This window comes from Heteronotia binoei, chromosome 15, assembly GCF_032191835.1.
Source record: "Heteronotia binoei isolate CCM8104 ecotype False Entrance Well chromosome 15, APGP_CSIRO_Hbin_v1, whole genome shotgun sequence".
Taxonomy (NCBI): domain Eukaryota; kingdom Metazoa; phylum Chordata; class Lepidosauria; order Squamata; family Gekkonidae; genus Heteronotia; species Heteronotia binoei.
Window position 1 is genome coordinate 7,609,391 of NC_083237.1, and position 24,355 is coordinate 7,633,745.

Genomic DNA, 24,355 nt, shown 5'->3' on the forward strand with positions numbered 1-24,355 from the left:
GGAGGAGCCGGCCCTTTCCCCCCTCCTCCTCTCCAGTGGCGGCGGCGGCAGCGGGGCAGGGGGTGGGAGTTTCCCCGGCGCGCTCCTTCCCTTCTTGGCCTCCTTCCTCCCTGCAACCCTCTAATTGGAGCCAGACCCCGCGCCGACCACGTCTCCAGTTTGGGCAAAGGGGGGGGGAACGAGGGGAAGAAGAGACGGGCCGAAAGAGGGAGCGCGCCGCCAGCCAGGGACGACCCGGGCCGGGGAGGCAAGAGAGCCCAGCGACCGGCCGCTTTCGGCGAGCAGAGGAGGGACCCGAGCCAGCCAGCCAGCCAGCCTGAGCCCTCCAGCTAGCCAGCCTCGGGGCCCGGCGGAGGCGAGATGTGTCCGTGGGCCGCCCTCCTGCGCCTGCTGCCCGTCGCCCTGGCCTTGGGCGCCCTCCTGCAGCCCGGCTTCTCCAGCCCCCGCTTCAGCCCGGAGGTGAGTGGCCCGCCGCTCCGCTCCGCTCTGGCCCGGGCAGCCCTCCCGCCTCCGCCTGCTTCTGCGCCCTCTCCAGTCGGCCCGGGGCTCTTGCGCCCTGCGGAGGCGCGCTCTCCAGGCCAGCCCCGTCGGAGTTAGCTCGCCCGCCCCGTCGGATCTCTTTGGCCCTTTGCACCGGCCACGGCTCTTCTGCACCCCCAGCTTGGGGCGCCCTTCCCCGGCCTCCCGCTCCGGAGTTTCCCTCCTCCCCCTGAAGCGTTCCCTCCTAAAAGGCCTGCATTGATAAGTCCTGGAAAAGGGAACAGAGGGAACTTCCCTCTGTTCCCTTTTCCAGGACTTATCAATGCAGGCCTTTTAGGTAGCTTCTGCCTCCCCCCCCCCCTCCCCACCGCCTCTGCCTTTGCTTTGCTCCCCCTGCCTGTTCCGGGTTTCTCCTCCAGTTCCAACCTCCTCTCCACCTTTGTTGCTTTCCTCCCTTTCTTTTGCAGTCCGTTCCCATCCAGCTTTACGCCTCCCTTGCTCTTCCTGCCATTCTTGCTTTGTTTCCCCCTCTCCTCCCCCCCCCACTCCCCTTTCCTGGGATGTGTTCTGCAGCTGCCGAGGGACCTGCCAAGGCATTTTCGGTTCCATCCCTCCTTTTGCCAAATTTCCCCCATTCCCTCGCTGGCGTGCGCTAGATGGCTGGTTGCATTTCAATTGCAACGCGATTCATCTCTCCCCCCCCTCCCCTTCACCTTTTTTCTGAAAGGGAGGCCTGGAAACTTCACGCTCAGCCAAAGGAATACGCTCTTTCCCTCTAAGCTGAGTTGGTGTGAGCTAGCTCGCAATTCTTTAAGCCTCCAGCTCACACGTTTTTGTCTCAGCTCAGGAAAAATGGCCCTAGAGCAAACGAATTTACGCAGGAGCTCACAACTTTAATGGTGGTAGCTCACAACTTCCGTGCCAGTAGCTCACAAAGTAGAATTTTCTCTCTCAAGACTCCACAGCTTAGAGGGAACATTGATTCTTTCCCTCTCTAGTGGTGGACTCTTCAGTGCTTTAGAGTTTACAGGATCGCAGTTTCAGCTTCCTAAACCTGAAAACCCTATTTCCTCTTCGCTCCTTTTAGTGTGGTTTTGCAAAGGTGTTGTTCCTCCCTACCAGAACTTCAGACTGGCATCCCATTTCTTTCTGTTTACCATTATAGGAATGGTGGGGCATCATCCTTCCCTTCCTCCCAGACCTCCCCTTATAGTGGCTTTAATTTCCGTAGCTCCCTTCCTTTCACTGTTTTCTTTTGAAGCCCTCTGTGTGCTATCTTCTTTCCTTCCTTCCTCTACCCACACATGTCCTTTCTTTTCCTCTGGCTGCTATCTGGTTAGCCATCTTTTGCTGGAGTTAATCTTGGGGGGCGGGGGGAGAGTTTCGTTTGAAAGAGGGGTTGCTGTTCCATGTGTATTTTCATCCTATTCTGGTGGTGTTTCCGAGACCATTAAAACCCGTTTGACCAGATGTTGCAGAGATTCCAAAGAGGAGTCATCAAAACCTCTCACTGCTGTTTTCAGTTATTTCACAAAAGATGGCCCTGGAGCCATCCTGGGGCATGCATCTGCTTTCCTCTGGCATCTTAGACCCCCAGCCCTGAATTCTTTATCATCTGCATCTTCTCCCATTCATGCATCCAAATCTTTGGCTGCCCCCCCCCCCACCATTTCTGATCATGCTGCTCAGGTTACGCAACAATTCCTTGAAAGATGAAAACAAACCCTTTCCTTAGCTCAACCTCTGTCCTGCCTCTAACCAGTGGGTGGGTGGGGGGTGTCTGTTTTTGTTGAATTTTTTTTGTCTTGTTGGTCCTCCCACTTTTCTTTCCTGTCCCAAGAATTTCAGCTTTTTGTACTGTGGAAACTATTGCAGCAGCAAAGGAGTGCTGGGGGTGAGATGGGGGAGTGGCATGAAGATTTTATTTAGGTGGAACATTTTAATTGTTATGTCTATATAAAAGAGAAATCTGTTGCCTGCCTCATGGGTGGTTGGAAGAAAGCGAAACATTTAGGCGGAACGTTTTAATTGTTATCTAAAAAGAGAGAGAGAGAAATCTATTGCCTCATGGCAATACTCCCTCTAAGTTGTGGAGTCTTGCGAGCAAAAATTCTACTTTGTGAGCTGCTGGCATTAAAGTTGTGAGCTACTGCATAAATTGGTTTGCTCTGGAGCCATTTTTCCTGAGCTAAGACAAAAAAGTGGCTAAAAAACTATGAGTTAGCTGACACTGACTTAGCTTAGAGGGAACACTGCTCATGGACCTAGAAATTCTGAGAATAAGATGAAGGTCAAGAGATTTGAGCAGGAAGGTGTTTGATAAACTGGAAGGATATTTCTCAGTTTCTGTGGAAGAATGCCTGCAATGGCTACAGTGTCAGCCTATGGTCTGAGAGACCACATTTGAGTCTCTGCTCTGCCATGGTAGCTTGCCGGGTGACCTTGAGCCAGTCACACTCTTGGCTGAACCTACCTCTTAGGGTTGTTGTGAGGATAAAATGGGGGAGAGGAGAATCAGGTGAGCTGCTTTGGGTCCCCATTGGGGAGATAAGCGGGCTATAAATGAAGAAAAATTAATAAATAAATGCGGATTTAGAAGACGAGTGTATGAACATATGAACATATGAAGCTGCCTTATAGTGAATCAGACCTTTGGTCCATCAAAGTCAGTATTGTCTTCTCAGACTGGCAGCGGCTCTCCAGGGTCTTAAGCTGAGTTTTTTTTCACACCTATTTGCCTGGACCCTTTTTTGGAGATGCCAGGGATTGAACCTGGGACCTTCTGCTTCCCAAGCAGATGCTCTACCACTGAGCCACCGTCCCTCCCCGTATGGACGAACCCTAGGGTTGCCAAGTCCAATTCAAGAAATATCTGGAGACTTTGGGGGTGGAGCCAGGAGACTTTGGGGGCGGAGCCAGGAGCAAGGGTGTGATAAGCAGAATTGAACTCCAAAGGGAGTTCTGGCCATCACATTTAAAGGGACAGCACACCTTTTAAAATGCCTTCCTTCCATAGAAAATAATGAAAGATAGGGGCACTTTCTTTTGGGGCTTGTAGAATTGGATCCCCTGGTCCAATCCTTTTGAAACTTGGGGGGTATTTTGGGGAGAGGCACTAGATGCTATACTCAAAATTTGGCACCTCTACCTCAAAAAACAGCCCCCCCAGAGCCCCCGATACCCACAGATCATTCCCTATGGGAATTGTTCATGGAGGTGCATAATAGCTGAGGGGGAGGGGCTTCCCCCGCCAGCCAGCTGGCTGGGGGAGGGGGGAAGCCTGTAAAACCGGGGGATCCCCCGCTGGGACCTGGGGATTGGGAAGCCTAACGAACCCTCTCAGCAGTGGCAACTTTTCATGTGGGTGTTCCCCACGAATTGGGGGAAAACAAAGAAGGAAATGGTCCAGAATGGATGGGGTGAGCCAAGAATGGTTGGCGGAAGTGGCCGCCGTTGATCCCTCCCCCTGATGCGGGGTCAATTCCTGGATCCTTAGTCAACTGAGGTCCCGACAGAAGGACTGAATGAGCAAGGGTTAAATGAATGCTCGGAATGAGGATGTGGGAGAACAGACAAAAGCGAGCCTTGTGTGAACTCTCCAGGCATGAGAGTGCCTGACAATTCACTCTAGGAAGGCTTTGGCCTAGGGTGAAACGCCAGAGCAAGGCAGGATGGTACCAGGCTGCGTGGGCGACGGGTTTGTTTGTGTCTCTTCCTCTTCCAAGGGATATTTTTGGGACCTCATGGATGACACATGAGGTGGACTTTTTTTAGGGCACGCTCCGAGCAGGAGAAAGGAGAGCGGAAAAAAGCGGGGGCACAGGGGCCTTTTTAAAATCCTGACGTTGGAGGAATGGCAAGAAAGGAGGGAAGAAAAGAGAGGCGAGGAAATAATTGGCAGTGCCAGAGGCTACAGAAACTTGTCAGGTTTCTAGACGCTACCAAGTGGCGCTCCATCTTTTGTTTTTACCCTGGGGTTGTATGTTCTTTTTCTGAAAGCAGGAAGCAAGATGTTCATTTACAGAGTCCAAAATATTTATTTTACAGTGCCATTCCTGCCAACTTTTCAAAAGAAAAAAACAAAAAGATTTATAATCCCCCCCCCCTTCTGCCCATCTACTTGATTCATTCTCGAAAGTAAGGCCAAATCAGGACACATTTAAGGGCACATGCCTTTTTTTTAGGACACTATATTACTTTTAATACAAAACGAGAAAGAAAAATCTATTAAAGATTGCCCTTCCTTCTAACAACGAGTGGTAGTTTTGGATGGTTAAATTGTAAGTTATCTCACTCTTTCTTCAGTAACTTCTGTATTCTTGAAAACCCACAACTGGACAGGAAGGCGGGAGTGCTCCTCTCTTGTTTGCTCACCAGGAACTGATATTCTGAGATATAGGGCATCTAAAGCTGGAGGTTCCATTTAGCTGTTTTGTTCAAGAGTCATAATTAGAACTCTCCTCCAAAAATTTGCCCAGGCTTCTTTTAAATTCTTGCAAGCCGCTGTCTGTCTCGTGCCTGCCAGTTCCATACGTTAACAGCATATCAGTGATATCACGCAAAGAAGTATTTTAATTTTGTGATTTCTTTAAGACATCACCTGCATCTTACATCTCTGGGGCACCTGGTTGGAGATGGAGTGCTGAGTTAAGTGGGCCTCTGAACTGATCCACCCCACCTTCTTATGGGGAAGCCGTTGCTTTTTTGCAGATTTCCTGATTGCAAAGGGTTAAAGTGTCTGCTTTTCCAGCTCTTGCTCCCCCCCCCTTCATTTCCTTAATTTCTTCCTCTGCGCAACACCCCTCTTGAATCACCTGATGTTAAGTAAGGCTAAAACGGCTTAGATCTATCATGAGTGTCCATTCTGAGCCACAGTTCCTTCCAGCCTTTCCCTTCTCCTTCCCCCAACCTCTTTTTCTGAGACTCACTCCAGCCCCATCACTGCATCCTCTGCCCCGCCCCACCGCAGCACCAAATCCTAGATGAAATCTATGGGCCAGGGGGAGATTTGCAGAAACCAGGGTCTTTTTCCTAGACATGGTAGATGAGTCTTTCTCAATCCCTAGCCAGGGTCAGCTCTCCAGACCCGGAAATGACTGCAGACAGAATGAGTCACTAAAAAGATCAAGAGGAAGGAGAGATCTGACGGGGTCTGACAAATGGTGACAGGCACAGGGGTGTAAATTGCAGGAAGGATAACTTTAAGAAATCCTACTGAGATCAGTGGGGCATGGACTGTGGTTGATTTCAAGAGCTGTGGGGGCAGGGGAAAGAGATGGGGCGTGTGGGAATTTGTGCGTGGCCAGAAGAAGAAAAGTGGTAAATCAGGATTGCTAAACGTTGCCAAACTTCTGGTAGCTGTCACGAGACACACAGAACTTACATCCTAGAAAGTTTGCCTTTTGTTTGTGTCAGGATAAGAGCTCCTGATCTTAAGAGGAGCCTACCTGTCGTGTTTCTGCCTGAGCCAATGTCCTGAGAGTAACGCTGAGGGCAGCTGATTTTGCATTCAGGAACTACTGATCCAATCACACCTGATCCAGAGACATGTTAGAAATATCCCCTCCTCATTCAGTAGAGGAATATTGGAAGGAGGCATTTTGAGAACAGAGAAACATACAGAGATGCAGCAGACAGCCTCCACCGTGAAAGGGGTTTTTGGAGTCACATGAGATGCTCAGTGCAATCCTACGTAGAGTTACACCCTTCTAAGTTGGCCCATTGACTTGAATGGACTTAGAAGGGTACAACTCTGGATAGATGTGGATAGATGGGGCGATTTCTTGGTGCTTAGTGTACTATTTGGGGAATTATTGGAACAGAAATAAAGACAGACAGAAAGAATGATGTACAGAAGGATGCGCATATGGAGATGGATGGACAGTGTTTGCAGGACAGCAAGTGGGTTGGCAAATAGAGAAGGTAAGGAAAGACAGGTGAAAGGAATGGATTGATGTCCGTAATATGTGGGTGTCCTGATAGATGATTGTGGGGGTAGGCGGAGAGTGTGCGAAATTTAATGATTAGTGGGGAATTGTGAAGGATGGATAGACAGAGGGTTATATATTGGGTGGACCAGGGGAATGGCGAAGGGGTGCATAATTACATGCTATTTGTCTGCGCCCCAGCAGTGGCATGACCTGAGTCCTGGAGGGCACAAAAGGCAGCCCACACAAAACAAACAACACTGAGTGTAGGGCACTGTTAGAGCAGGGATTCCTCCCTATGTTTCCGTTCCCTGCCTGCCTCTTTTCACGTGCAGCAGTAAACCAGTGCTGCTTTCTAACGCTTTTGCTCAATAGGATACGGAGCACAGTTTGGGCCATTTTTCATGACTGGTCCTTGCCGCTGATCCATAAAACATTCTGGAAACCCACTAGGGGCACATTGGGATATTAAAACTGCCCTGGATCAAGAAGCCATTGCAGAATTGGACCCAGCTTGGGATGGCAATGATGGTGAGTGTTGGTTCATGAGTTGCTTGGTTCAGCTTGCTCATAGCCACCACAGGTAATTCAGGACAGTGGCTGACTGGGAACCAAGGTTTTTTTTAATAGGAGAAATTCCTTTGCATATTAGGCCACACACCCCTGATGTAGCCAATCCTCCAAGAGCTTGCAGGGCCTTTAGTACAGAGCCTAGTGTAAGCTTCAGGAGGATTGGGTACATCAGGGGTGTGTGGCCTAATATGCAAAGGAGTTCCTGCTACAAAAAAGCCCTCCTGGGAACTGTCCTCGAATTCACATGCACTGAATAATGCACCTTCAGTTGACTTTCAGTGCATTTTTGTGGCCATTTCCAAGTGGATTTTGCTGTTTCACACAGTAAAGTCCAACTTGAAAGTGGATTGAAATTGCCTTATTCAGCATGTGTGACCACCATGCTTGCGCACTTGGATCGTCCCCAACACCTTCATGCCTCTGGCTTCATTTCTCAGCAGTACTTTCCTCGAACAAGAGTGCGTGGGAGGTAAAAGAACTAGGGAAGGGACTGATTTGTGGAAAATCCTGTTTTGGAGCTGAGGGTTGGTCCCAATTGGTGTTCTCTTTCAAAGTCCTTGTTTCTGCACTGTGGTGCTGTTTCTGGCCTCTACAGGCAGCTGCTCGTCTGACTGAACATTCAGAAACAATAGATATATTCTGAGTGTTGGTTCTGAGCCACAGTTCCTTCTGGCTCCTATCAAGGAGAAGGTTAAGCTAGCAGTCTTTGCCTTGAGATGCTAGTTTTCTACATGGAACATAAGAGAAGCCATGTTGGATCAGGCCAGTGGCTCATCCAGTCCAACACTCTGTGTCACATAGTGGCAAAAAAAACCCCAGGTACCATCAGGAGGTCCACCAGTGGGGCCAGGACACTAGAAGCCTTCCCACTGTTGCCCCCTCAAATACCGAGAATACAGAGCAACACTGCCCCAGACAGTTCCATCAATACGCTGTGGCTAATAGCTGCTGATCACCTCTGCTCCATATGTTTATCCAATTCCCCTCTTGAAGCTGTCTATGTTTGTAGCTGTCACCACCTCATGTGGCAGTGAATTCCATGCGTTAATCACCCTTTGGGTGAAGAAGTACTACCTTTTATCTGTTCTAATCTGACTGCTGAGCAATTTCATTGAGTGCCCATGAGTTCTTGTATTGTGAGAAAGGGAGAAAAGTACTTCTTTATCCCATGCACAATCTTGTAAATCTCTATCATGGAAGGATTTCTTTTTTCATGTGGGGCACCAGCGTTCAGTCATGGGAGCCCACGCAATCTGAAATGGTACAGTCTGTTTTGTCACCTCGAATAAAAAGGGACATAAAAAGCAAAGTTGAATCATCTGAGGTTGTTTTGTTTGACACTCTGCTAGCAGCTCCTTTCGGCCTTCTTGCTTCCTGGTGTCTGACTGTGGTTTTGGTGTGGGCATTTCCCTTCCTCCTACAGTTTGGACTTCTCACACCATGGTTCTGACTTTCTCTCCAGGCTTGGCTGCAGCAATATGGCTACCTGCCCCCTGGAGACCTGCGCACACACACGCAACGCTCCCCCCAGTCGCTTTCGGCTGCTATTGCTGCGATGCAGCGGTTCTACGGACTCCAGGTGACGGGCTCAGCAGACTCTGAGACCTTGAAGTAAGTGAGCTCTTTTTCCTGCTCGCATCCTAGGGACAGGATGTATGTTATTTTCACCCAAAAGACTGTGAGAAGAAGCATCTTTCAATTACATCTGAAGTCTCTGTCAGTGGTGAAAATAAGGGGTTGTGTAGATGTGATTGAAATTACTGTGTTCCTGTAAGGAGCAGTGATGATCATGTCACTGTCTGCGCACGTGAATTATGCACGTGGTTGGTGCACAGGGAGTGCTGTTTAAACAAGGCTCAACGGAGCTTGGGGGGGGGGGGGTGGAATCTATGAATGGATCTTCCATGTGGATTTATTGGGAAATTGCAGTCTTGAGGGATCTCTCAGATTAGGACTACAGCCCAGCAGTTTGGGGGGGTGGGGGTGGGAATTCCCTTTTCTCATCACACCATTTTTCCAGCTCTTTGTTTCCCCAAATGGAGAAGATAGTAACTTCAGCCTGTCATTCTGAGGTTGGGAAAACAGGGCAAATGTGGTAGGGGTGGAATGGTAACCCTTAGCCCTGCAAACCAGGTCTAAGAGTTCTTCATCTTCACAGCAACTGTTTACCAACATAAAAACCTATTTAGGCTCTCCTAGTCTGACCTTTTATAATATTTATTTGAAACATTTAATAGCTGCCTTTCAACCTTGCGGGAACTCAACAGGCTTACACTGTGAATAATAATAAAATACAATACCATTCATAAAGCCACTATTTAAAAGCAATAATTTAAAACTGCTGGTAGGTGGAAGAAGTAATCAAACACTGTCATGAATGAACATGTCTTCATCTGCTAGCTAAAGTCTGAGAGCAAGGGGCCTAGGTACACCTCCTTGGGGAGGTTGTTCCGTAACTGTGGGGCTACCACTGAAAAGGTCCTTTCTCGTGTACCCACCGGATGATCTTCGGTCGATGGGACAGTCAAGGGCCTCTCCCTGTGATTTCAATTCCTGGGGAGGAATGCATAGGCCAAACTGGCTTAACTTAAGAGCCACATAGAATAAACGTCAGATGTTTGAGTGCCGAAAGACATGGATGTCAGATGTTTGAGAGCTGCAAGACAGACAGGAAGGCAGGCAGGCAAGCAAACAGATGGGGAGGGAGATGTGGAAAGAAAGCAACTTTAACTTTAAATTCCTTTTCCAAGTCAGCCGCTGGCTTGACTAGGAGAAGTGATTTAAAGAGACAAATGCCTTCTCTAAGCTGGCCAATAAGAACATAAGAACATAAGAGAAGCCATGTTGGATCAGGCCAACGGCCCATCAAGTCCAACACTCTGTGTCACACAGTGGCAAAAAATGTTATATACACACATACACTGTGGCTAATAGCCACTGATGGACCTGTGCTCCATACACTGTGGCTAATAGCCACTGATGGACCTGTGCTCCATATGGCCAATGGAGGGGCAGGGGCTTCGAGAGCCACACGATATGTATGAAAAAGCCACATGGGGCTCTTGAGCCACAGTTTGGCCACCCCTGGTATAGGAGATGATCCTTCAGACACCCCACTCCAAGCCCCGTAGGGCTTTAAACACCTGTAGTGGGGAGTTTTGATAGCTGGTGGTTACCGAGCAGGGTGCTTTCTTTATTTGAAACTTGACAATAAGTTAGACTTCTTTATTTGAAACTTGAGAGTAAGTTAGACCCTCCTAGCTACTACCTTCTGTGGTAGAATGGTATCAGGCCCATGGTGGGCAGTCATTTTGAGGGCTGATAAAAGGAATGGGAGAAAGCTTCTTGTATGATTGACCTGTGGCTCCGTTTGATAGAGAGGATGGAGTTATGACGTGGGGGTTTGTCGGCAGGCTGCGTTCCAGACACTTTGTTGGCGAGGGCTGGTTTTGATGAAGTGTCTCAGGATAGAAATGGTTCTCCCAAGCACAAAAAGGCCTCTCACAAATGACAGATCTTGGCCTCAGGGCAAGAGAATCTTCCAGGAAATGAAAGAGGGACTTCAGCAGGCCCAAGGCCAACGTGCAACGGCTCTTGAATGACCCAGAAAATCCCTCAAGGATCCTCAAAATGTTGGTGACAAGGCATTTTGAAACCACCTAAAAGGCCCTGATGTAACCAAGCACAAGAACCGGTTTGTGGTTGTGTCTGGGAGGATGGACACCTGCTTCCAATTCCCAAAGCTGGCATGCTGACACCATGGCTGGGCAACATCCTGTCCTTGGGGGTGGCCTCCATATTCCAGACAGGGCAAGCAGTGCCTGACATAGTTATGGTTGACCAGTGGAACTCCACACCACAAGACACTGGCAAGCATTCGAAAGAGGAGGATTTTAAAGAGGAGCAGTTTCAGGAGGGAAGAGGGTGGCTGTTCTGGGTCAGTCAGCGAGAGTTGGAGCAGCCAGAAATGTTGACATTATTTGGTGTGAAACTAACTAGTTGTAAGGCAGTCCTGAGGTAAATATTTAGATATCCCTTGGCCAGTATGACTGTATAAAGTTGTCTTGTATTGCCAGGCTGTTCGTTTGTCTAGCTCAGCATTGCCTGTTCTGATGAGCAGCCCTGCTTTGGAGTCCAGTGCAGGGGGTCCCTAAAACCAAACTCTAAGCTTTTGGAGCCAGAGTCTTAGTACGTTATGTTGTTCAAACAGAACACATGGACATGTGGAGCTGCTTTATATGGAATCAGCCCATCAAAGTCAGTACAGGCCACTAGTATTGGCAGCGGTTTTCCAGGTTCTTTCCAGGAGTGCTAGTTTGGTGTTAAGTGCGCAGAATCTTAAGAAAGATCTCTATCAGAGAAGAGGAAGCTGGATTTATACCCCACCCTTCACTCGGGAGTCTCACAGCAGCTTACAATCTCCTTCCCTTCCTCTCGCCACAACAAACGCCTTGAGAGCAAGTTTGCTGTAGTGGTTAAGTGCGCGAACTCTTATCTGGGAGAACCGAGTTTGATTCCCCACGGCTCCACAAGCAACTTCTGGAGTGACCTTTGGTCAGTCATTACTCTCTCAGAGCTGTTGTACTCAAGAGCAGTTCTCAGAGAGTCCTCTCAGCCCCACTACCTCAGAAGAACAGACTGGATTTATACTCGGCCCTTCACTAGCCAAAGGAGTCTCAGGCTTAGAATCTCCTTTCCCTTCCTTTTCCCACCACAGACACCCTGTGAGGTAGGTGAGGCTGAGAGAGCTCTGACAGAAACTGCTCTTGAGAGAACAGCTCTGTCAGGGTTATGATTGACCCAAGGTCACTCCAGCAGTTGCATGTGGGAGGAGTGGGAATCAAAGCCGGTTCTCCCAGATAAGAGTTCGCGCACTTAACCACTACAGCAAACTTTCTCTCAAGGCGTTTGTTGTGGCGAGAGGAGGGGAAGGAGATTGTAAGCTGCTGTGAGACTCCCGAGTGAAGGGTGGGGTATAAATCCAGCTTCCTCTTCTCTGATAGAGATCTTTCACTTTACCTGGTACCTAGTCCATTAAACTAGGGATGCTGAGGGTTGAATGTGGGACCTTCTTCATGCCAGGCAGATACTCTATCACTGAGCCATGGCCTCTCCCCAGAAAAAATAAGCCCTTTATTAAAACCAGCCAGTGTTTTACATAGTAAACGCCAGCTTCTGAGTCACATAGACCTCTTCGTGAGGCTTTACAAAAATGTCTGCCTCGCCCCACAAAACAGTCCCCCATCTAGTTGCCATAAGGCGGAACTATCTAGGGACTTCTCATAAAGTACATCATTACTTCAGAAATGTTTAAACCCACCCCAGCTGGTCACAATTTCTTCCTCATGGTACCTGTCCCCTGTGTTGCTAGAAATGTGACTGTGTGTCCAGAGACTCATGTTAATACAGGAAAGGTAGAATGTTGTGTGTGTGTGTTTGTGTGAGGAGAGTACCAGCAGTGACAGCAGCGCAGAGATCAGAAAGGGCAGATGGCACAGTCTTTGCAGAGAGAGGTTCCATGCTTGATGTGTTAAAAACTTGTGCTGGAAAGCGAATATGAATGTCCCTTCCCTAGCCTCCCCTTTGCCAGTATTACCTCCTCCCTTGGCATGTTTTGTGAACATTCACACACACCCCCGGTCTTCCATCCCAGCTCATCTCAGAGTACCTCCACATAACATCTGGGACCTTTTCCCAGAAGATAGATTCAGGTGGGCAGCCATGGTGGTCTGAAGCAATAGAACACAGTTGGCGTCCAGTAGCAGCTTTAAGACCAACAACAGAGCTTTATTCAGAATGTAAACTTCCGTGTGTTAAAAGCACATTCTCAATACAATTTCGTTGGTCCTCCCAGAAATTAAATTTGATTTGGTTTTAAAGAAGACATAAAGGCAATATACAGACACAAGCACAAAGAAGAAACGCACCCTTGCCCCCCCAGGATTCTTAAAAAAAACAACAACTTACAATGAACATATAACACCACAAAAAAAAAAAATTACTTAAGCAAAATGAAGCATTGGTAGAGAGCTCAGCATTTTTAAGCCTTTAAACAAATATATTTAAAGTGTAGAGAGACCTAATTTTTGTTGGTCTTAAAGCTGCTACTGGACTCCCAACTTTTACCAGAAGGTCTCTAGTGCTACTGTCATTGAGATAAATAGGAGCCACGTGAAAGTCCTAGATCTAAATGACACTTTGTCCCACCTCAGTGGCCCTTGACATCTGCCACCTTCAGGCGGTCACTTCAGCTTGCCTTGATGATGATGATGATATTGGATTTATATTCTGCCCTCCACTCCGAATCTCAGAGCAGCTCACAATCTCCTTTATCTTCCTCCCTCACAACAGACACCTTGTGAGATGGGTGGGGCTGAGAAAGCTCTCACAGAAGCTGCCCTTCAAGAACAACTCTGCGAGAGCTATGGCCATTCCAGCAGCTGCAAGTGGAGGAGTGGAGAATCAAACCCAGTTCTCCCAGATAAGAGTCTGAGCACTTAACCACTACGCCAAACTGGCTCTTATGGCAGGGATGCCTCTGGATCAGGCTGCTGTGACAGGAACACCCCATGTTTTAAGCAGAGATCAGGCAGAGTTAGACGGCTTGGTTCCTTTCTGCCCTCTGATAATCACCCTCCACTTCTCAGTGTTGCAGGTGCTTTGCCTTTTGACTCCATCGAACTCCTTCTCCCCAGGTTTCAGGAAAATATCCCAACAGTGACTGTGTTAAAAACCCTGACCAGAACTCCAGGCAGCCTGGGTATCTCAGGGAGTTTGTTGACATTCGTATCAGATGTTTGCAGCCTAGTAACTAGACATTTTGTGAAACAGCCAGAGATTGGAGTATAAAAGCCCTGCAGCCGCTGGGCCAGATGAAACCTTAAACGCTTCCCCTTTCTTTCAGAGCTATGAAGAAACCCCGCTGTGGCGTCCCAGATAAATTCGGAGCAGAGATCAAGGCCAACGTACGGCGCAAGCGCTACGCCATCCAGGGGCTAAAATGGTCACACTACGAAATCACCTTTTGGTGAGGTTTGGAAGAGGGCGAGGGGCTGGGGCTGGGGAAGGAAGCTGAGGGTGGAGAAGCAGAAAGGATGATCTTTGCGACGGTGTCCATCATGGAAGATAATACAGTGTAAAAATCCCTGTGAAAGGGGGATAGCCTGATGAATTACCAGAGGAAGGAAAAGTTATAAATAGGGCACACGGTCATAGACGCTTAAATTACCTCATTTTGGTGATGAAATCTGAGTGGGGTTTTTTGGTATTGTAAAATTTTGGGGCACAAGACAAGAAAAGAAACACGTCAGTTTTAGGAAGGACAAATGAGTTCCAGAAAGGGGGTGACTGGGGATTGGTGGAGGAACCAATGCAGAAGCCCCTCAGCATCTTTGAATATATGAGGTGGCCTTGTACGAAATCAGATCCTTGGTCCATGGAGATCATTATTTATTTATCTATCAGATTTATATCTTGCCCTCCCCCGACAGGCTTATTATCTACTCTGACGGGCAGCAGCCTTCCACAGTCTTAAGGCAGAAGTCCTTCACGTCACCTTCAACCTGATCTTTTTACATGGATATGTTGGGGACTCAACCTTGGACATTCTGCGTGCAAAGCCGATGCTCTTCTCTTGACTACAGCCCTTCCCTTAATCAAAGATTTCAGGTTTTCACAGCTGGCATCATCATTAGGGTTTGTAGAATCTTTCGGGCTCAAGTGCCATGTTCTACTGGAGAAAGTTTTTCTTCCAGATGTAAATAGCAGCTCTCCAGCAGCCCTGGCCTCACTCAATGCACAGCAGCGAAGAAGGTCAGAAAGCCTGCTCCGGCTGCAACGCCACTGAGGATGTTCTCCACAGCTGAGAACGAAACGTCTGGAAGAAAAACTTTCTCCAGTAGAACACGGCACTTGAGCCCAAAAGATTCTACTTCCCTTAATCCTCTACCCAAGCTGAGCATCACGGCATGCTTGCTTTCAAACATTTCTCTGCAAAATTTCAGGGCTTAGGTAACAAGATAAACTGCCAGGCTTCGCACTGTGAAGTCCAATTCTCAGATTTCAGAGGATGAGAAAAGATCTCTTGTCTCCTGCCCTGTCTTTCAGTGGCTTTCGAGTTCCCCAAAACAGCAGACAAAGGGAGAACAGGAGTCATATACCTTTCAGCTGTTCTCTCTGTGCAGTTGCTGCCCATGTGAGGAAAAGTGTAACTTGGGACTGAAAAAGAGGGAAAACTTGTGAGCCCAAGGGAGACTGAAGGGTGTAGGCTGCTGGTGAGGCGCAGATGAGGTTGGGTGAAGACGTGGACATATATGAACATATGAAGCTGCCTTATTCTGAATCAGACCCTTGGTCCATCAAAGTCAGTATTGTCTTCTCAGACTGGCAGCGGCTCTCCAGGGTCTCAAGCTGAGGTTTTTCACACCTATTTACCTGGACCCTTTTTTGGAGATGGCAGGGATTGAACCTGGGACCTTCTGCTTCCCAAGCAGATGCTCTACCACTGAGCCACCGTCCCTCACAGTCGGTCACAAGCAGGGGGGGAGTTTTGTGGCACTGAAAGGAGTCTTCAGGATTTGGAGTGCCACATGTCTGGGATGAGTAAGACACCTTGTCAGTTTTTGTGTTGAGTTGAGACCACCCTAGAGACCAGGCCTCAACCTCTGTCTCCACTACAGCATCCAGAACTACACACCCAAGGTGGGAGAGCAGGCGACCTTTAGTGCCATCCGGCAGGCCTTCGGCGTTTGGCAGTCGGTGACACCGCTACGCTTCCGTGAGGTGCCCTATTCATCTGTGCGCGAAGGCCGCGAACCACAGGCTGACATCATGATCTTCTTTGCTGAGGGTTTCCACGGTGACAGCACTCCTTTTGATGGCGAAGGAGGCTTCTTGGCTCATGCCTATTTCCCGGGGCCCCACATAGGCGGTGACACACACTTTGATGCTGCTGAGCCCTGGACATCACGCAACGACGACTACACTGGTAAGGTGCTGTTAGGGTTGCCAACTCTGGCTGGGGGGATCCCTGGAGGTTTGGGGGCTGGAGCCTGGGGAAAGGAGCTGGGCCTAGAGAAGACGGTTGAGACATGATATGATCACCATCTTCAAGTACTTGAAGGGCTGTCATACAAAGGATGGTGTGGAATTGTTTTCTGTGGCCTCAGAAGGTAGGACCAGAACCAAAGGGTTGAAATTACATCAAAAGAATTTCCGGCTCAACATTAGGAAGAACTCCCTGACCGTTAGAGCGGTTCCTCAGTGGAACAGGCTTCCTCCTCAGGAGGTGGTAGGCTCTCCTTCCTTGGAGGTTTCTAAACAGAGGCTAGATGGCCATCTGACAGCAATTAGGATCCTGTGAATTTAGGGGGAGGTATTTGTGAGTTTCCTGCATTGTGCAGGGGGTTGGACTAGATGACCCTGGAGGTCCCTTCCAACTCTTTGATTCTGTGAAAGCAGAATTTGGAGAGGGGAGAGAGCTAAAAAGGGATAAGATTCCATAGTATCCACCCTCCAAATTGATTTCTGTTGCCTGGTGGTCAGTTGTAATTCTAGATCTCCAGACCCCACCTGGAGGGTAATCAAAATACAGAGAGAATCACAGAACGGAGACCACAATAAACATGTAAACCGTGCTCCACTGGGGTACTTCTGTAATTTTTACATGAATGTATTTGAGTGGTATAAAGATATAAAGAAAATACATTAAAATCAATTTGTTCTTGTAATCACGGTTGACATATTTATCGTGGCCCAACCGGAGAGGGGGGCGGAGCTGGGAGACAATGGGGGGATCAGTGGGGAGGAGCAGAGGACTGTGTGCATATGTAGGTTAACGATGGAGGATGTGAAGAAGACATCCGTGTGCATGAGTCACAGAGCAGTGGCATGAGAAGTGACGGAGGAGGAACTGGTGGGCAATCCCCGTCTCTTATTCATCAGCTTGAGCCCCTGCAAGGCTTCCTCTTTCCAGTTCCCAGATTTTTGGAACCCATGATGTAGCTCATGCAACAAGAAGGAAGACTTCCTCAGGCTAAAAACATCCAAGCTTCTTTTTCTCTTTCAAGCCAGCTCCGATTGAGTTGGGATTAATGTTGTGTCAGGGAGAAACGAACCTGTAATCACACTCTTCGATGCCAAATGGTCTTGGCTCCTCCGTAATGGAATGGAGGCCCTCCTCGAGATTTCTGTACTGTTGGAATTATTCAGCATCTTCCAGGGGATCCGGAACACCCTGAAGGCAGTGTTCCCTCTAAGCTGAGTTAGTGTGAGCTAGCTCACAGTTTTTTAGTCTCTGGCCCACACATTTTTGTCATAGCTCAGGAAAAATGACCCCAGAGCAAACTGATTTATGCAGCAGCTCACAAATTTCATGCCAGTTGCTCACAAAGGAGAATTTTTGCCTAAGAGACTCCACAACTTTGAGGGAGTATTGCCTGAAGGACAGATGACTGGCGGTTGTTGACTAAAAGGCCCAAGGACTCACGAGGCCACTATCTTGTTGAGGCTAAGCAAGTCGAAGGCTAGTCATTGACCAGATGAACATCCTGGGGGTGTTCTCCAGTGGTCCCCCGCCCTTTTAAAGCCTGTGAGCATCTTTAGAACTCTGACACAGTATGGTGGGGCACAGTCACACAAAATAGCTGTCGCAGCTAACCGTCAGTCGCACAGTGAAGATCTGTGTGCTGTGGTGGCAACACAGACCATCAGATCTACCAGACCATCAGATCTACCAGAAGCCTTGTGGGGTAAAAGTCCCATCCGGCCCTGCCCAGGAAATATCTTGCTGGGCTTCACGAGGATTTTATTTGAGGACCCCTGGTGTATACCATCTTGAGTTCCCGAATGGAAAACAGGGTGGATATCAATGTGGTAATCAATAATTTTGAACAGTGGGGGATGGTTGTAAGTTCTGATGTTTTCCTGTTCTACCCCGCACAGGAAATAACATTTTCCTAGTCGCAGTTCATGAGCTCGGCCACGCGCTTGGCTTGGAACATTCAAATGACCCCTCGGCTATCATGGCTCCTTTCTACCAGTGGATGGACACTGAAAACTTTGAGCTGCCTGAGGATGACCGGCGTGGCATACAGCAGCTGTACGGTATGGCCCTCTTGACCCCATTGTGACCTCTGACTTTTTAACATAAAAACCATTCCGTTCTTCTACTGCTTCGACGTCTCCGAACAAAGTTATACAGAGAGGCTGGTGGCCAAAATCAATGGTCTGGCAGCTGACGTCAGCTTTTCCCTCCGCAGTGCTCAACAGAGTGAAGTCCCAGGAGAAAGGTGGCCATGTTTTTGTGGCCTGCCTCACCACGAAATTTCAACCATTCATGAGGGCTTCTCTTTCTCAGTCAGTCAGAGCTGCTTTTATTAGCTCAGCATAAAATGAGCAGATCTCACGCTGTGAATGATGCAGGCTTTTATGGAGACGCCTTGCAGTTTTGTCCCCGAGTGTCTGGTAGCCAGAGAAACTATGGTGGTAGGGGAAAGTGTCCCCAAGTCAACAGCCAACTTATGGCAACCCTGTAGGGTTTTCAAGGCAAGAGGGCAACAGAGGTAGTTTGCCATTGACTGCCTCTGCATAGCAATCCTAATTTTCCTTGGTGATTCCCCATACAGATACTAACCAGGGCCGAGCTTGCTTAGCTTCTGAGATCTGCTATGATTGGGCTACCTTGGGCAATTCAGATCAGGGCAGAGATATACCATTATAAAGACTGTCTTTTTAAGCTGTTATGTAAAGAGTTTTTAGCTGTTACAGCAATTTAGCTAGCTCTGACATTAACGTCTAATATCTTGGGGCTGTCCATTTCTCCCTGCCTTCTTCTCTGCTTTACCCTACCTTAAAAGATTAAACCTATTCTTCTTTCCAGGAACTGAAAACGGCTCACCCAGTAAACCTTCACCAGTCCCCCGTACTACAGTGAGGCCCAGCATCCCAGACCGGCCCCCTCCCAACCCACCGTTTGGTCCCAACATCTGTGATGGAAAATTTGACACCATTGGTGTGCTGCGGGGAGAGATGTTTGTCTTCAAGGTGAAGCTTTGTGGGAGAGGCACAGTAAAGGGGGGGGCACTGGGGGGACGTCTGTCTTGCTTCAGAGCCCCCCACTTAACTTTTTGCTCATCTTTGTTGTGCAGAAAAAGAGAAACAGAAAGCTGGGTCCTGCAGCTTGTATAAAACGTGCAAATTTAGGAGATCTTTGAAAATCTGCTCACATCGCATAATTTAGTCTGCTTCTGCCAGCCGTGATTATAGACGAAATTTTGCAGCCTGTCTTTTGGCCCACTGATTCCTGCTCAGGTCACTTCCCCCACTGCGATTTTAATCAAGTAGCATGTATTTTCAAGCTTATCTTCTCCTGCCATGAGGAAACTTTTTTTTTTAATGAAAAGTATGCCCAGATTATTTCCACATCCAGTTATTTTACGGTTGCCAGCCTCCAGGTTGGGCCTGGAGATCTCCCACTGTTACAACTGAACTCCAGCTGGCAGAAAATGGCTGCATTGAGACCCCTCCCTCCCCAAACCCTGCCCTTGCCTGGATCCACCCCCAAAGTCTCCAGGTATCCTCCAACCCAGACCTGGCAACCCTAAGTTATTTATTATTTATTTTATTTAATTTATTTACATTAGACTTTTATCCCGCCCTCTCTGCAAGCGGACTCAGGGCGGCTTACAACAGTCGTTTACATGATTTAAAACAATAAGTCAATAAAATCTATAAAACATTAATACAATTAAAATTTAAAAACTATTTACTAGTTACTGATTTATTGAGTGCCATCAACATGCATGGAGTTTTACTCTCTGCCCCAAGGAGGTTACAGTTTGACACGGGAGATAAAGAAGGGAGGGGCTCATCACCAGTATTCTGTCTGGTCTATGTCCAGTCAATCCAATATTTCTGTAGGTTTTTTTTTAAAAAAAAAATCTTTGTCTTGGTGTAAATTCAGTGAAGTCCAGTTGTCAAACTTTTCTTATTTTGCTTCCACATGGAGGAATGACTAGGTGACCCTGGATGTCCCTTCCAGCTCTATAATTCTATGATTCTATGAATGACGTGGCTGAGGAGGTCAAGAATGTCCACACGCTACTGTAGTTCTGCAGCAGCTTTAAGCAGTTTTCATTGTATTGCTCATTATATAAATCAGGAGTCCACAATGTGGTGCTCGTGGGGACCACCGTGCCCACCAACACCTTTGCCGCCCCATCGCCAAGTGTTTTTAGAAAGTGGGCGGGGCCAGGTGGGGCTTTTGCCCAACGAGGCTTCTGATTGGCCATGAAGATCTGATTGGCTGTTCAGAATATTTAAAACATTGGTTTGGCAGCAGCTGCCATTACAGCACAAGAGGTAAAAGTGGCAAAAGGTAAGCAGTGGCAGCCATTTTGTGGCAGGCTCCACCCCCTGCAGAAGCCATTTTGTGGCTTTGCCCACTGTGCTAATGTCACACCACTATGTCTATTCGCCCGCCTCGGCAGGGAGGGCGGAATATAAATGGAATAAAATAAGGAAAGGTCCCCTGTGCGAGCACCAGTCGTTTCTGACTCTGGGGTGACGTTGCTTTCACAACGTTCTCAAGGCAGACTTTTTACAGGGTGGTTTGCCGTTGCCTTCCCCAGTCATCTACACTTTCCCCCCAGCAAGCTGGGTCCTCCTTTGACCAACCTCGGAGGGATCAAAGGCTGAGTCAACCTCGAGCTGGCTACCTGAAAACCCAGCTTCCGTCGGGGATCAAACTCAGGTCATGAGCAGAGCTTAGGACTGCAGTACTGCAGCTTTAACACTCTGCGCCACGGGGTAAATAAATAAATGTCAGAATTCTGAAAGTGCTTGCAAACTCAGAAAGGTTGGGGACGCCTAGTATAGATTATATCACTTTGTTGCATTTCCCTTCAGTTTTGTAAACCTGGTTCAGTTTTTCCAGTGATTTTGAAACCCACTTCTGACTGCATTTTACACATACTGTTTTTGTTTCGTATATATTGTTGTGTGTTGCTCCTGTCTTATTGTTTTAATAACAACAGGAACAACAGCAGCAACAGTAATCCACTTAAGGGGCATTCTGTATTTTTATTGTGCCTTTTCACCATTTTCCGTAACGTAACACCAACTCCCTCCCGCAATTTACCTTTCCCCAGGATAAATGGTTTTGGCGGGTCCGGAACAACCGTGTGATGGAGGGGTACCCTCTGCCCATTGGCCAGTTCTGGGTCGGCCTCCCCTCGACAATCAACACAGCTTATGAAAGGAAGGATGGGAAATTTGTATTCTTTAAAGGTAAATGGGACTTACGCCGGCGGTTTTATCTTGAAGGGCCGTCAGGCCTTCTTTGGATTGTCTTTGGTGAGCCGACGTGCTCTTTGAACCCACTTTCTCCCCCCTGAATACCGTTTCGATTGCTGCAAGGAGAACAATTTAAAAGGCAAGATAGTTTCAACTCTGTGAATCATCCTTCGCTACTGATAGCCAGCCAGCCAGCCGGCCAGCCAGTCAGTTTGTCTCCAGCTGAAATTGACAAGGAGGCCGGGCTTAATTTGTGGCTTGGCTCTTGTCTTTCTCTGGCAAAACAAGTTAGAGCAACAGCCCGAGTGCTTGATCATTTGCTGAGGGGATCAGTCAGAGATACTTCGCTACACAATCTGATCTGCCCAGCTCGTCCTCGCCTGGGCCTTTGCGAAATTTTATCACTGATGTCAGAGGATGTGCACAAAGGGAGACAATGCTTGCATTTTTGTGGGTTTTGCTCACATGCACCAGGCCTTGCTTACGTAGAGAGAGAGAGAGAGAGAGGCAGAGAGAGAAAGAGAGAGGGGGGGCAGAACCTTCAGCTAACACAACATCCGGCTAGAGATTTTCCACCATCTTGATTTCTTTCCACCCGTTCTTCTCTTTTCTTGCAAGAGTGACAAAAGAGAAAGGAGACAGGGTGAGAGGGCATTGTGGGGCATTTGGAAACATCTCGTGTTCAGACACGCAGGGGAATGCAGTGGCAGATTTCAGTCAGCAAACGGAAGGTCTAGGGTTGCCAATCCCCAGGTGGGAGCAGGGGATCCCCCAGTTTGGAGGCCCTCCCCCCGCTTCAGGGTCGTCAGAAAGCGGGGGGAGGGGAGGGAAATGTCTGCTGGGAACTTTGTTATTCCCTATGGAGATTTATTCCCATAGAAAATAATGAAGAATTGATCTGTGGGTATCTGAGGCTCCGGGGGGGCTGTTTTTTGAGGTAGAGGCACCAAATTTTCAGTACAGCATCTAGTGTCTCTCCTCAGAATATCCCCCAAGTTTCAAAATGATTGGACCAGGGGGTCCAATTCTATGAGCCCCAAAAGAAGGTGCCCCTATTCTTCATTATTTCCTATGGAAGGAAGGCATTGAAAAGGTATGCCGTCCCTTTAAATGTGATGCCCAGAACTCCCTTTGGAGTTCAATTATGCTTGTCAAAGCCTTGATCTTGGCTCCACCCCTAATGTCTCCTGGCTCCACCCCCAAAGTCCCCAGATATTTCTTAAACTGGACTTGGCAACCCTAGGAAGGTCACATTTTGTGAACACCTCCTTGCATACAGAAAACCAGCCCTGCAGGCTGAGAGGAGGCCTGGAGTAGGGTTGCCAACCCCCAGGTGGTGGCTGGATATCCCCTGAGATTAGAACTGGTCTCCAGGCAACTGGAGAAAATGGCCGCTTTGAAAGGTGAACTCTGTGGCGTTATACCTCACTGGAGTCTCTTCCCTTCCCCCAACCCCGCTCAGCCTCCTCCCTCCCAAATTGCTAGGTTTTCCCCGAGCCTGGAGCTGGCAACCCCAGCTTGGAGCCCTCCTCTCCTGCCATGCTAGTTTTCTGTTTTCAGGGAGGTTTCTTCAAAACACAAAGGGACTTTTGAAACTGGAATCCACTCCCTGCAACTTGAAGTGATGCCCCCTTTTCCTTGCCCTCAGGACTCTGCTGTGTCATTCCCACCTTGTTCTCCGGCCTGTGTGAATGAGGTTTTGGTCGTGTGGGTTTCCTGCTAAGAGTCGACTCTCCTTTCTGGTAGCTGCCCCTGGCTCTTGTTTAAAATTCACCGTGAAGCAGGACAGGGGGTAGGCAGGTCTGTCTCCAGGCAGAACCAGACTCAGGTTCTTAGCCAATCCTTGGGGACCTGGTGCATTGTGGGAAACAGGGTTGCCTCTCTCCTTACAGGTGACAGGTACTGGGTTTTCAACGAAGCCTCTTTGGATCCTGGCTACCCAAAACACATCAAGGAAATGGGCAGAGGGCTTCCCACGGACCGGATCGACGCTGCCCTTTTCTGGGTGCCGAGTGGGAAAACGTACTTCTTCCGGGGCAACAAGTGAGTAACTGCAGAGAACCCTTTGATCCCCAATATTTGCCCATTAGTGAGATCTACAGGCTACTTAATAGGGCTATCTGTGGAGGGGGCAGCTCCGTCCTCCCACTGGCCTGCTCCCTGACTCTTTCCACTGCAATCTTTGCAAGAGTATCACCTGCTGAACCCCAGTGGATGGGGTGAGCAAGAGGGTTACATTTATTCATTTATTTAACTTCATTTACTCCCCACTTTCTTCCCAATGGGCACCCAAAGCCGCTTTCAACGTTCTCCTCGCCTCCCATGTTATCCTCACAACAACCCTGTGAGGCAGGCTAGGCTGAGAGAGAGTGTGACTGGCCCAACTTCACCCCCAGCAAGCTTTGATGGCGGAGCAGGGTTTTGAACCTGGGTCTCCTAAATCCAAGTCTGACACCCAGGAGCGTTGAACTCATTCGTTATGAGGACTGGATCTGACATAAATGAGGCCTTGTTGAGCTGGGCCACGTGTCATAAAATATATTGCCAGGAAGCAGAGATACAAACTTTATAAAGGATATGGAGGTGCTTTCTTTCTTTCTTTTTTAAAAAGGTGCTTTCTTTGTATCTCTCTCTTGGGATCAAGCGAACTGAGCAAAGAAAGCTCTTTTCTTCCTTTCCCAGAGGACAAGGAGAGGGAGGAGCCTCAGCCAATAGAAGGAAGAGAGGCTTGGCTCAATAGCTCTGCTGCGTGATTGAGAGAGCCTGGTAAAGCAAGCTTTCCTCCCCCCCCCCCCTTTCCTCCCCAAGGGAGGACCTTCAAGCCAATGAAGAAAACAGAGGATTTGCTCTGTAGCTCCTGTGCGATTGAGCAAGCCTGGCAAAGCAAGCTGTAATGCAGAAGGAAGCAAGAGAGAGGGAGAAGGAAGCAGACTTGCTTGAAGGCCTGATAGTAGCCCTCTGGGGGCCTGATTCGGCCCCTGAGCCGCATGTTTGACGCCCCTTCTCTAACCACTTATGCTGGTTCTGAATGGAAAGGCACTTGCTGTAGCTTCTCAAGGGGTACATGATGGGCTTGTGAGGAA

At 48.4% G+C, this 24,355-nt stretch overlaps 1 protein-coding gene across 1 annotated transcript in view; it reads left to right on the plus strand.

Annotated features, from left to right (window-relative positions):
- The first annotated feature begins 301 nt into the window (after positions 1–301).
- Positions 302–24,355, plus strand: part of MMP14 (matrix metallopeptidase 14) — a 31,172-nt gene continuing 7,118 nt past the window's right edge. Inside the window, exons 1-8 of the mRNA XM_060255361.1 lie at positions 302–459; positions 8,443–8,591; positions 13,885–14,007; positions 15,659–15,966; positions 17,922–18,083; positions 18,859–19,022; positions 21,128–21,266; positions 23,165–23,315. Of these exons, the coding sequence (XP_060111344.1) occupies positions 361–459; positions 8,443–8,591; positions 13,885–14,007; positions 15,659–15,966; positions 17,922–18,083; positions 18,859–19,022; positions 21,128–21,266; positions 23,165–23,315 (1,295 nt within the window). The 5' untranslated portion in view covers positions 302–360. The remainder of the gene's footprint in view (positions 460–8,442; positions 8,592–13,884; positions 14,008–15,658; positions 15,967–17,921; positions 18,084–18,858; positions 19,023–21,127; positions 21,267–23,164; positions 23,316–24,355) is intronic.